Source organism: Fukomys damarensis, unplaced genomic scaffold, assembly GCF_012274545.1.
Source record: "Fukomys damarensis isolate Sample0158 unplaced genomic scaffold, DMR_v1.0_HiC HiC_scaffold_39, whole genome shotgun sequence".
NCBI lineage: Eukaryota > Metazoa > Chordata > Mammalia > Rodentia > Bathyergidae > Fukomys > Fukomys damarensis.
Genome location: NW_022900951.1, coordinates 106,013,086 through 106,025,905, shown reverse-complemented (window position 1 = coordinate 106,025,905; position 12,820 = coordinate 106,013,086). Strand labels below are relative to the sequence as shown.

General features: G+C 40.8%; 1 protein-coding gene across 4 annotated transcripts in view; it reads left to right on the top strand.

The window, feature by feature from the left end:
• Positions 1 to 2,681, top strand: part of Zdhhc9 (zinc finger DHHC-type palmitoyltransferase 9) — a 34,395-nt gene extending 31,714 nt beyond the window's left edge. For 3 of the 4 annotated variants that reach the window (XM_010608010.3, XM_010608008.3, XM_010608007.3), the window contains 2 exons: positions 468 to 520; positions 2,094 to 2,681. In XM_010608010.3, the coding sequence (XP_010606312.1) occupies positions 468 to 520; positions 2,094 to 2,244 (204 nt within the window). In that variant the 3' untranslated portion in view covers positions 2,245 to 2,681. The remainder of the gene's footprint in view (positions 1 to 467; positions 521 to 2,093) is intronic. The other variant, XM_010608009.3, reaches the window with a different exon arrangement.
• Positions 2,682 to 12,820: the final 10,139 nt, after the last annotated feature.

Sequence of the window (12,820 nt, the reverse complement as noted above, 5' to 3'; positions counted from 1 at the left end):
CTTTTGTTTGTGGATATCCAGTTGCCTTTGTACCATTTGTTGAACAAACTATCCTTTTGTCCATAGAATTGTCTTGGCACCTTTGTTGAAAATCAGTTGATTATATATGTGACAATTTGTTTCTTGACTCTCAATTCTTTTGTGTTGATCAATATGTCTGTTCTTATGCCTATATACACTGTCTTATTTACTTCAACGTTGTAGTAACTTTCAAAATTATGAAATATGACTCCTTAAACTTTATTCTTTTTCATGATTGTTTTGGCTATTGTATGTTTTAAAATTTTCCATATAAATACTGGGATCATATATATCATCAGTTTATGCAAAGAAGCTAACTGAAATTTTGTTAGGGGAGTACATTGTATCTATAGATCAATTCCAGGGATATTACCATCTGAACAAGATTAAGTTGTAAGATTAAATTTTTCAAGTAATTAACACAAAAATATTTTTACTTATTTAAGTATCAAGATCCCTGTAGAAGATCCCAATCTCCTGCTCGGTGCTACGACACAAGGCAAGAAGAAAGACACAGAGACAGAGTTAAAGAGAAAAGAGGGTGGCCAGGAAGGCCAGTACTAAGCAGCAAAGACCCTGGCCAGCCAAAGCTGTTGATATTTATTGGTGACATTAGGTTCAGAGTAAAGGGGATACATGGGGTTACTATGGATATGTTGCTGATGTAGAGAAGGCTTGTAAAGGAAGAGACAAAGCATTCTTGAATTAGGAACAAAACAGACAAAATATAGATTGTAGTTAATAATTAACCTTGTCTTTTTAGTAAAGAAGATTTTAATTCTGGGAATGGAATTTGGATAAGAGTCACTCTGACCTGGCATGTAGGCTTTGGCCAGACTCTCTTCTATAAACAAGCCAATAGTGGGGTTGACTATTTACAGCCTGCGTTTCTCACAGCCTGCTTTGGGCATAATCAATAGGGCAGTCCCCACATTTGGGTCTTTTTTATATTTTGAAAAAATATTTTGTTGTTTTTAAAATATATTTTAGACTTTTTTGTTACATTTATACATAAGAATTTTATTATTTTTAATGCTATTGTGAATGAAATTATTTTCCTAATTTCATTTTTGGATTTTTTTGGTAGGAGTATATAGAAACACAATTGATCTTTGTGTATTAATCTTATATCCTGAAACCTTGGTGAACTCGTTTATTGGTTCTAATAGATTTTTGGAGGGTTTTTTTGAGACACAGTCTCACTATGTTGTTCAGGCTGCCCTTGAACTCATTGTGTAGCCAGGCTGCCCTAGAACTCGCAGTGATCCTCCTCCCTTAGCTTCTTAAATGCTGGGGTTAGAGGTCCAGCTCTAATAGATTTTTAGTAGGTTTAAACTTTGTTTTGTAATAGAGTCCTGTTTTTATATGAATACTTTTTGTTGTTTTCTACTCACCTTTCCTAAATTTTAAAGTTTCTTTTCTTTTCTTTTTGATACCAGGGATCAAACTTGGGACCTTGTACTTGTGAGGCAGGCAGCAGAACCACTGAGCTAAATCCCTGGCCCTTTACAGTTTCTTTTTAAAGTATAGCAAACACACATTTATATATTATTATCATCATTTTCAATATTATTTTTCTGACTAGTCTGGTCCCAAATCACAACAGTCTAGGTTAGTGATTCTCAGTTAAGTGTGGGAAAGGATAGAATTTTTGAATCACTTACAGAACATTGTTAAACCATTTGATACCCTACCTTCTTTGGTTTGGAACCACTATTCTAGTGTTATGTATATGTTAGGGCCAAAATAGGGTTGAGAACCATTAGACAAGTATGTTATCACCTTCTGTTGTAAAGGGGGTGCTGTTTAATTATTTGTGGTCCCTATTATTGTCACCATGAATAATAATGGAAACATCTTTACACAACAGCAGTTAAGGATAGCACTAAATATGTTTCAGCTGCATTCTGTTGAGAAGATGATATGGTCTTGGGTCTTAATTTGGTGATTGGTAGCTGCAGATTTGTAGTATCAATGTGGTCGAGGGCTTCAGAGGACAAATTATGATTATCTGCATTTAAATTTTAGGGAGAGCTTTGCGCTGAATTTGGTATCTTTTTTTTCCCCCTCAGGTCCCAACGGAACAGCTCAACTCCAGTGAGATGCCGGAGGACACCAGCACTCCGGAAGAGATGCCACCTCCAGAGCCCCCAGAGCCACCACAGGAGGCAGCTGAAGCGGAGAAGTAGCTTATCTACAGAAGAGACTTTTGTTTCTGTTTAATTAGGGCTATGAGAAATTCCAGGGGAGAAGATAAACTTGAGACAGAGAGCAAGTAAGCTGTCCCTTTTGATGTTTTTCTTTGGTCTTTAGTCACCCAATTGCACACTGGCATTTTTTGCTGCAATCTTTTTTTAAATCTCTGGACTCAAGGCAGTAGCAGAAGAAGCCAGTCACCTGTATAAATGGATAAATGTGTCTCTTAGGTTTGTGGAACTGGTTTCCTATGGCCTCAGCCACAGGGTCTCCCTGGACTTCCATGTCCTCCCACCAGATCCCAGCTCTTATGATTGGGGTCATTGGTCTCATTCTGGGGATAAAGATTCTTGAGGCTGGCTTACATCCTCTCAAGCTGCTGAATGTCCTGAGTCCAGAGGTAGTCACAGAGACCTCTATCCTAACTGGGTTCTTGCCTCCTTCAGAATTAACGAGGACAGAGAGTGAGGTTGGAGGAGTCTCCTGGCTACCAAATGCCAGCATTGCCAGCCAATCCTTTTAGGAATAGGGCAGGTACCACTTGTATTTATTCATGTAGCTTCTCTTCTGTTCCCTGTCCACTCTGTAACACCCAAGTCCCACTCTTTCCTCACTAGCTATATGTAAGTAGTTATAGTAGAAATAACAATTTACATTTCTCATAGTCTCCAGAAACTTTCATACCTGTGCTATTCTCAATAAGAATTGACGAGATGCCAACAGCATAGCCCCTCACACTCTCTGCCTCATCTCTCCTCCTATTAGCCCCTTTTAATTTTTTTCTTTTGACTTTTGCTCCCATTAGGAGCAGGAATGGCAGTAATAAAAGTTGGCACTTTGGTGGTTCTTTTTCCTCAGAGGAAGCCTGAGTGTTCACTTAAACACTATCCCCTCAGATTCCCTGTGTGAGGCCTACAGAGGCTCTGAATGCACAAATGGGGAAACCAAGGCACAGAGAGGCTCTCCTCTCCTCTCTCCTGTCCTCTCCTGTCCTCTTCCGTCCCCTTCCATCCCCTCCCCTCTTTTCTCCTCCTCTCCTCTCCTTTCTTCTCTCCCTCTATGTCCCTTAAAAACAAACAAACACACAGAAAAAGAAGGAAAAAAAAAAGGATACAAAAGGCTAACCAGTACTTCCATTAAGCCTCGGCTGAGTGAGGAAAGCCCAGCACTGCTGTCCTTCCGGGTAACCCACTCCAAGGCCTCGGCCCACCTCGGGCATTGGTAACCACACCAGGGGTTTCTTCCAAGCCCCACTCTTCCAGCACTTCCACCGGCAGAGTCCCAGAGCCACTTTATCTGGGGATGGGATGTGGCCCCCAGTCAGCTCTGCTCAGGACCTGCACTATTTCAGGGAAGAAGATTTATGTATTATATGTGGCTATATTTCCTAGAGCACCTCTGTTTTTCTCTTTCTAAGCCAGGGTCCTGTCTGGATGACTTATGGGGACAGGGGTGGGGTGGGGTGGGAGGGAGTGTAAACCAGAACTTTTAATCTATTTGAAGGCAATTAAACTGTGTCTAATGCAAACTGCCTGCCTGTTTCTTCCCCTTCCATTTCTTTCTTTCTCTCTCTCTTTTGTTTTGTTACTGGTGATTGAACTCAGGACCTTGTGCTTACGAGGCAAGTGGTGGCACCACTGAGCTAAATCTGCCCCCCTTCCATTTCTAGAATCGTTTTGGGGATGTGAATGTGTTTGTGTGTTGGATGGGGGATAGGGGGTGGAAGGGGATGTTTATTACTACCCATACATCCATTTTCCAGGGTTCTCTTGGGTTTGAGAGATAGCCCGAATTCAAATTTTCAATTGATCTATACTATATTCTGGGCCAAAGTTTATCTTATTCCGGTCTATGAAGAATGAACTTTTAAGTGATATACAGTGTTAAGAAGATCAGCAGGATAGAGGGATTTACTTACTTAAGGGAGCAATTCTTTATTAAGGTATTGTTTTAAGCAGATAGACACTGTTAACTGCAAATGGGTCTTGCTTATTCAAGCAGGCTTACCAGGGCCTCTCCTTGGAAAAATATCGTTAGTAATCTTTTACAAGTGATGGTATATATCTCTTTCCAAATAGTCTGTATTCAAGACTTCTTACCAATTCCTATCTCACTGTTTCTAGTTAATCAGAGTTGGTGAAATTTGGCTGCTCCCAGAGTTTTCTGTACATATTCCTCTCTTCCTTGTCACAGGATTTGAGTTCAGTAAGGGGGCGGGGATTGGGTGGGAGAGAGATTGACTCACACTCAGATTTCTGTCATACCTGCTTCTACTTTCCCATTCATTTTCTGGTTCTCTCACTTTGGTTCTTAGAGTTAGATTTTAGTTAGTTTAAAATAAGGCCAGGCCTGGAGACTTTAGAAGTTACTAGATTTTTCCAGTCATGTCACTCTTGTGACCCCCTTTCTAGTCAGTATTCAGTCCATTCTGTTTTACCACATCTCTCTGGGCCCAGAGAGGAGCTCTCCTCCCTCAACTGACAGCAACCACTCTCCTGCTGATCCTTAGGTCAGTCCGATAAACTTGTACTTCTTGATGTGAGAGGTCAAAATGGAAATCTCTTATCTCTGCTACAAAATGATTTTTTTTAGTTTCTGCTTTCTCTTGCTCCCTGCTCTTTTCTTTTCCTTTATATACCTTTTGTATTTAAGACTTTGGCCTGAACATCTGTCCCATTCATACCCTGTACCAGCCTGGACTATCCCTAGTCTGAGTTCTGGTCAGAGGAGAGATAATAATTGATCTTTCCTTAGGGAAAACTGTCTTATTCTTTTTTATCTTTTCAATAGCTGACACTCTCCAGCTCTCCCCTCCCTCACCATTCCTCATGTTTCCTGTGTACCCACTTCCCCAGGCCAGGAAGGCTGGCAGTAGTCCCAAACCCCCAGGGGCAGGTAGAATTTATGTCCCTTTGGCTCCGGAGCCCTGCTGGCCCCTGCTGAGATCACTGTCTCCCACATTGCACCCTGCCCCCAGTGAGGTTGTGTTAGAGGTGGGTTCTAATTCTATAGCAGCTAAATTCCATTCTTCCTGACCCAATCATCCCTTTCTCCCTAAGGCCCCTTTTCCTATTGACCAAATCTCTTTACCTTGTTGGGAAAATAGTATTTTGTTTTTAAATCTATTTTCTAACTTAAATACGGTTTAATATGTAAATCTCTGCACTTTTGTGTGAGCCTACAAATATGTACATGTTGGGGGTTTTTCACTCTCTGGTATTTCTTAATAAAGAAATCTTTCTTTTTGAGGGAAGCCAATTAATGAAGGAGACTTGAATGGTTTTAGAAACACAGGGCTGTCTGTTTCTTTGTGCTTTTGCCTCATTTCTTTACTTGTACCTAGTGTGAGTGATTGGGACCCCTCCCCCACATTATGAGCCCCTTCCTTTGAGAGGACTCTCAACTTGGTAGGCCAGAGAGGGACCTGTCCTGTATCTGGTACCCCTCTGGGACCACTTGGATTGGCGTAAGTGGTAACCTAGCAACCTGACCCCCCTTTCTCTCCCTTTGGCCTGGCTCTATTAGTCCTTTTTTTCCAGTTCAGTTCATTTTCTACTCCTGAGGCTGGGGCCAGGCTAGGGAAAATCAAGGGATTACAGAAAATGTTTTTTTTTAAATGATAATTTGTTCTCATGCCACACTGATACTAAAGAAGAGCCATATACCCAATAATTCAAAAAGGCATTTGTGTCACTTTTGAGAATATGTTCTAGGAATTTCTGGCTGTTCTTAGGCAATAGGTTTTAGAAATAGCCTCAAAGGCTCAAACTCTGAATATCATTCATTTTAAAGGATGCAAGCCTAATTCACAAGAAGTCTTTGTGTATTTCATGTTTTGGATAAAATATAAAAGGGGAATGGGAAGTACAAATCTATACCTGTGAAACTTTTAGATGTTCTGTACAACATTAACATGGATGGAAAAAACTGGCATCATAAGCTGGCCCTAATTATTTCACAAACACAAAATGTTTTTATAATATTAATCTGTACCCCAAATTTTCAGGAAAATAACAAGTATATAAATTGGAGGAAGGTGGTATTTTATTTTGTTTAGAACTTTGCTATGAGTTATTCATAACTTTTTAAAATCATGTCATTTGTCAGTAGCACTGTTCCTGAGTATTTAAGTTGTCAACACAATCTACCTAAATGAGTCTATATTTGTGGTGATTGCTTTCAGCAGTGATTCTATGAATAGGTGGAAACATCTCATATTATATGTTTTAGTATAGTTTTGTCTACATATTTGTATTTTGAAATATATGTTGTCTTATTATGAATTACTTTCTTTTAATTTTTCCATTATAGTGCTAGTACAGTTGGTCCTCCATATCTGTGGGTTCCACATACCAGAGTCACCTAGCCGTGAAATAATTTTTAAAAACTTGTGTACATACTGAGCACTTATATTTGTCTTGTCATGCCCTAAACATTACAGTATAATAAGTATTTACATTGTATCAGGTATGAGTAATCTAGAGACAATTTAAAGTAAATGAGATATAATAAGGTCCTATGCAAGTATTGTACCATTTCTTCTAAGGACTTGAACATTTACAGATTTTGGTAGCCTTGAGGATGTGGGGACAATGGAACCAATCCTCCATGGCTACTGAGAAACTAATATACTTCACATTTCTTTCCTTGAAATGAAAAGTATAAGCATGTTGTATTGACTGTGAAGTTCATCTCAGGATGGCAAAGTGTGCATCACAAAATATCTTGTATAGCAAGGCAGTGTTAGGGCTGCTAGGCCTGAGAACCCCTGGACCAAATTATCTCAGAGGTTCCTTTCTCAAAATATTTGGAAAGCTAAGAGAGAAAGTCAGTGAACATCTCCCTCCCCTCATGCCTTTAATATGCTTTTTTATTGTATTTAAAAAGTAATACATGCTCATCATTGCAAATTCAGAAATTGAGATTAAAAATTCACCCATAACATGATATAATAATTAGTGTTAATGCTTTGGTATGTTTCTTTCTAGTCTTTTTTTCTCTGTATATGTTTAAGCATAACTGGAGTTCAACTAAATATAGTTTGGCAAAACTGTTTTTAACTTAGATTTTCCATATCATTAGATATTAATGGAAAATACCTCCTAGTGACTCTACAACATGTACTCCTAGAGTCAGACATTTAGGCATTTCCTAATTTTTCATTATTATTAATGATGCAATGATGAACTTCCTTATATATGAGCATGTCTCTGATTTCTTCCTTAGGGTGAATTCCTAGGGGTGAAACTATGGAGTCAAAAAGGAATGCCCTTTTAAAAGCTCTTGATAAATATGGCCAAGGTACTTTGCAGAAAGGTTGTCCCATTTTGCTCTGCCAATTTTATATCAGAGAGCATTCTTCCATCTATCTTATTTGAACATTTGGTCCAGTAATTTGATATTTGTAAACTTTTATCTCCGTATCATGTAGTTTATATTTCTTTGGTTAAATGAGAGGTTACAAATTTTCTGCAAATTTCTTCTGCCCTATGTTTTTTATCATTTGTGTTTTTCTTTTTGTCAAAGTGCTTTGTCTGGTTTCCTTCTGGTATCAGGTGGATTTCTAATTAATAAATTAGAGCTTGGAATTTACACTCCCAACATGAGCCAGGAAATGAGGGAGCCCTTGATTTAGAAGTGGTTTTATAACTGTAAAACATGGAGTAGAATTATCTCCTTGACATTCTGTGCCCCCTTGCTTTCTTCAAGTCCTCCTTCCCACTGTCTTCTTTACAATCTACTGCCCATCTATTTGGCTGTACATCAGCAGCTATTTGACTGTTCCAACTTGGCTAAAAGAGTTGGAATTTTATGTCTAAATAAGAGACATGGTGATATATTTGTCATAAAAAGAGGCTTTGTTGACCAGTATAGCTGAAAGGAACAGATTGATCATATATGTAGTCCATTCCATGCCCTTGTGCTGTCACTTTCACCCATCCCTGAAGTATAGTAACTTACCCAGGGCTCACAAAGAATTACTGACAGAGCCAAGACCAGACCAAGATTCACTGACTTCCAGTCCAGAGAGCTTTCTAGAATAACTCACAGCCCCTGTCAAGTAGGTATACAGAAAAGGAGTTTGAATAACTGCAAAGGTCATTTGAATGAAATGAGCCTTTCATTTATTTCACAGTCGATAAATCCTTGTGGAATACTGACCGTGTGTCAACTTTAGGAGAAATAGTATTGTTGACCCTATTCTCTTGTAAGTAAATTGAGAAACAGCAATGATTTTAGGGGTATTTGCCATTTGGGATTAATATTACTGACAATTTCTCCATTTTAGACATATAGTTGGCTGACTATATATAGCCATGATGACATGGGGTGGCTGTTGGGTTTTTGTTTTAAACTTAAATCTCTCTAGATCCCTGCACTTAGGTTGAACTGATGGTGGGGTTTCTTTAGTACAGAAAGTCAGGAAGTTGCCTTGCCAGGTTCCCACAGTCAAGTTGGCTGTCCCTTTGTGAGGGCCATTGCCCTGGGCTTTTTCTGACATTTTCCCTGGCAGGTCCCAGAGGCAACGGTACACAAATGCTATATTGGTCACGGTGGAAATTATAGGAAAAGGTAAAGCCTACATATTAAGTACTATAGAATTCCATTTATTTAGGTCCTTCCTGGAGGAGGGGTCTTGGCTGGGTCCAGAGGGGAGTCAGTTCCTTCCCACTTGATTGTGTTATGGGCTGAATACTATGTAATGTGGCCACTGTTGTGTGAGAAGCCGAGGTGGCTTCTATTGTGAAGGAGAGTGGGGGAGAGCTGCTTCTTTTCCCAGCTGGGAAACCTCATACCTTATCCTGAATTTCCTGGCTCAGGAGGAGGGGAGGTCTAGGGCCCTATTGGGGCTATGGGGATCAAAGTGCTTTTTTTCTCTTACTAGAAACTGAATTTAGCATGTTTGGTCTCTAATGGCCCAACTGCAGCCTCCACTTCCATGAAAAGCCTGAGAGGGGAGCTCATTGAGTGAGATGTTGGAAAGCAACTAGCAGAAGCTGGAGACTCATTGCCATAGGGGTTGGGGGTGGTAGAAGAGGGACTGTGTGGAGACCTTTGGGGAGCTGATCAGAACCTGGCTGGGGATATGAGGTACATGAGGTACAGAAGCAGCAAGTGAGAGGGGAGAGGGTTGAGTTAGGATGGCCCAGTGCCTTAGTTGCCTCCGCTGATGGTACAGAGAAGGGAAAGGTGGCTCTCCCTGTGAACTGGGAGGAGCTGGCTGGACTCTTTCTTCTTGAAGCTGGCCATGATCCTCTTCTTTCTACCAGCCAATGGAAGTCCAAAGGAGTTGTCTAACACAAATCAAATGCCTAGAGTTAATCATCCTACTATGAACTAGGTATAGCCAGGGCTTCCTGAGACTCCTCAAGTGGTCTTTATCTCCATCACCAGTGTCTCTGGGTACCAGAGCCAGCACCCTTGTCAACCCTTGAAGCATCACCTACTGAGTGCTTGGATATCAGTTTGTGTCTGGGTCGTGGCAATACTGAATGTCAGTCTGCAGACAAGCACATATTGACGTGCCCTTTATGCCTGGTGGTTACAGAGAGGTCAAGCAGCTACAATTTATCGTCACTGTATGCCAGGAATTTAATTTATATTACCTCATTTATTCTCTAACGACTTTAGGAGGTAGGTATTATTAGATGATTATTCCTGTGTTATAGTAAAGAAATTCATATATGTGTAACTTCCTTGTAGTCGTGTAGCTACTAAGTGGTGTAACCAGAATTTGGAAACTTTAACTCTGAAGCTTTTATTCCTATTCACTGTACTATCTAGGAGTCAGAGGTGAGACAGGCCTTGAAGGACGTGAAATGGAAGTGGCAGGGTGGTATAGATTGAAGCAACCAGAAATTCTATTCATTGGGCCTTTATTTTGTGCTGGACACTGTGCTAAGTATGAACACTAGTTTATTAAATCTTCATAATAGCCCTGTAGGTTAAGGTTAAGTTGAGTTAAGTTAAGGTTAAGTTAAGCCCTGTAGGTTAAGGTTAAGGTTAAGTGACTTGTCTAAGGTGGCCCAGCTAGTGAGTCCTAAATGCTGAGCCTCACCTGCCCTAGAGGAGGTTGTGCTTACTGTCCCCAGGCCCTGGAGGAAGGGGTTCAAGGGCAGAAGTCTTCCTTGTGAGACTAGCACAACCCCACTCTTCCAGTGGGAGCTGGAGGCTCAAGGTCCTTGGGCCTCCGGAACACCAGGCCAGGGAGGGCGTATAGGGTCTCCAGCTGTGAATAGTCAGCTTCTTGGACCCCAGACCTTGGTTTTCTGAGGTCAGAACACTACTTGGCATCTTCTAGAAGTCCACAGACTGGACAAGAGGTTCTGACAGCTCTGCCTGGAGGAGGAGCTTCAGGCTGACCTTCGAAGCTCAGCTCTGCCTTTTTCACTCCTCAGGCCCTGGCCTGTTGTCTGCATTTCCTTGATACCCCTCCTGCCCTGCTATTCCCAAATTCCTGTGATCATTGGAGCCTTTGTGTAGTGCCCTCTGGTACACCCTGCAATCACCTTACAGGCCAAACAGCCCAGTAGCTCCGAGATATCCTCCCATTTCCCCATCCTCATCTCTAGAGTTGGGGAGGATTCCAAAACATCATTTTGTAGGCATTTCTCTTTTTCTGATATTTTCCTTTCTTTAGCATTGAGCTAATAGCCATTACCCAGGGTATTTTTGTTTGTTTGTTTGGGTTGCTAGGGATGGAACCTAGGGTCTTGTGTATGCTAAGCAAGTGCTCTGCCTAGCTAGTGGCAGTGCTCCCAGCACTCCCTGGGGGTTTTAAAAGGTTCAAGAATCTCCTCTGATAGGGCCCCTCTACAGTGTAGGAATTTCTTTAAAGCACTTTGGGTATTATTTATTCTACCATCCTCATCTTTCCAGATGCTTTTGTTGCTACTTTATTATATTAGAGGCTAGAGGTTTGGGCCCTATTTATTAGTTTTATTTTTCAAAAAATTGAAACATTGTTCCTTCTTTCATAGATATAAAAGTAATAGATACCTTTGAAATTCAAATGAAACAAGAATGTAGAAAGTGAACCCTTCTAGCCCTCTCTGCCCCAGTCCCATCCCACGTCCCTCACAAGACCATCACCCATAACCATTTGTTGCTGATCTTTTCAATCTTTTATTCTGTGTATATGTTTTTCTTTTCTTAGATAAAAATGGATTGGCCCTATAAATAATTTTAAGTACTGGCTTTTCCCTTGATAAAATACCAACTTCTTGTACAACAAAATGTTATATACTTATACAATTTTTAAATTTAAGAGTAAAAATATTCACGAAGATTTTCCCTGTGTCATTAGTCATCTACAGTACCATGTTCAATGGCCATGTTGTATTGTATGGACACACATTGGCATGTCTAACCTGTGGGCTGTCTGGCTTTCTTGGGCCACAGAGTGAAGAAGAACTGTTTTAGGTCTCATATAAAATATATAATACAGTTATGCCAGCACTCTGGGAGGCTGAGACAGAAGGATTTCTAGTTCAAATCCACCCTGGCCATCTTAGCGACTAGTGAAACCCTGTCTCAAAATTTTATGAAAGGGCTAGGGATGGAACTCAGTATAAAGGCCCCAAGGTTAATCCCCAGTACTGAAAACAAAACACATTTAATGTATATAAGTAACAAAACTTCCTATATTTAAACATTTTTATACTAACTTTGCTGTGTCTAACCCATGGGCTGCAGGTTGGACACACCTGATTCCACCTAATGGGTGGTTTATGTTTTTTCCTTTTTTCTTTTTTTTTTTTGGAGGGGAGAGTTGGGTTACTGGAGATAGAACTGTGGCTTTTGCACTGAGCTATTTTGGGACAGCCCTTTTTTATTTTGGAATAGAGTCTCACTAAGTTGTCCAGGCTGGGCTTGAACTTGCAATCCTCCTGCTTTAGCCTTCCAGAGTTCTAGATTACAGGAATTTATCACCACACCTGGCTCCAAGTTTTTAATACTGCAGACAGATCCATCTTTGTGCATTTGTGTGGCTCTTTTTGTAGACCATATCTTGGAAGAGGAAAGGCTGAGTCAATAGTCAGGTTGCCCTCTGAAGTGCTTGCACCTCTGAAAAGCTTGGAAGAGGCCTTTTGAGAAGCACTGTATAGGAGTTAAGAACACAGGCTTGAGGGTTAGGAAGATTCCTGGCTCTGCATCTTCTTAACCTCTTTGAGTCTGTTTCCTCCTCTGCAAATTGAGATGATGATGGTGCCTACCTTGGGGACACTGAGGATTACTTGGTATAAGTTCTCAGTGCCTGTGCTCAGTCCCCTTGTAGCTTTGAAGCTGTGCAGGCTCTTGCTTCTTGGGTGAGCCTGATGCCTACAGTCACTACAGGCACTGCGATGAGTGTAGCTGAGAAGCCAGCCTGGAAAGAGAATGGCCTTGTCTTTACTCTGGTGACACCTCTTACTCCAGTTTCCTTCTCTAATGCAATGAATCCAGCAGAAACAGGAAGTCAGTATTTCCATCTCCATCCCCATCCTGCCTGATGCAGCTTTAGTAGGCACAGGGTTGGCACAGAGTTTAAGGGGGAAAGGCTGTGCTGACTGTGACTCTAGCCATGGGAGCCAGAGCCCTGTTCTGATAATGGCTGCTCAAA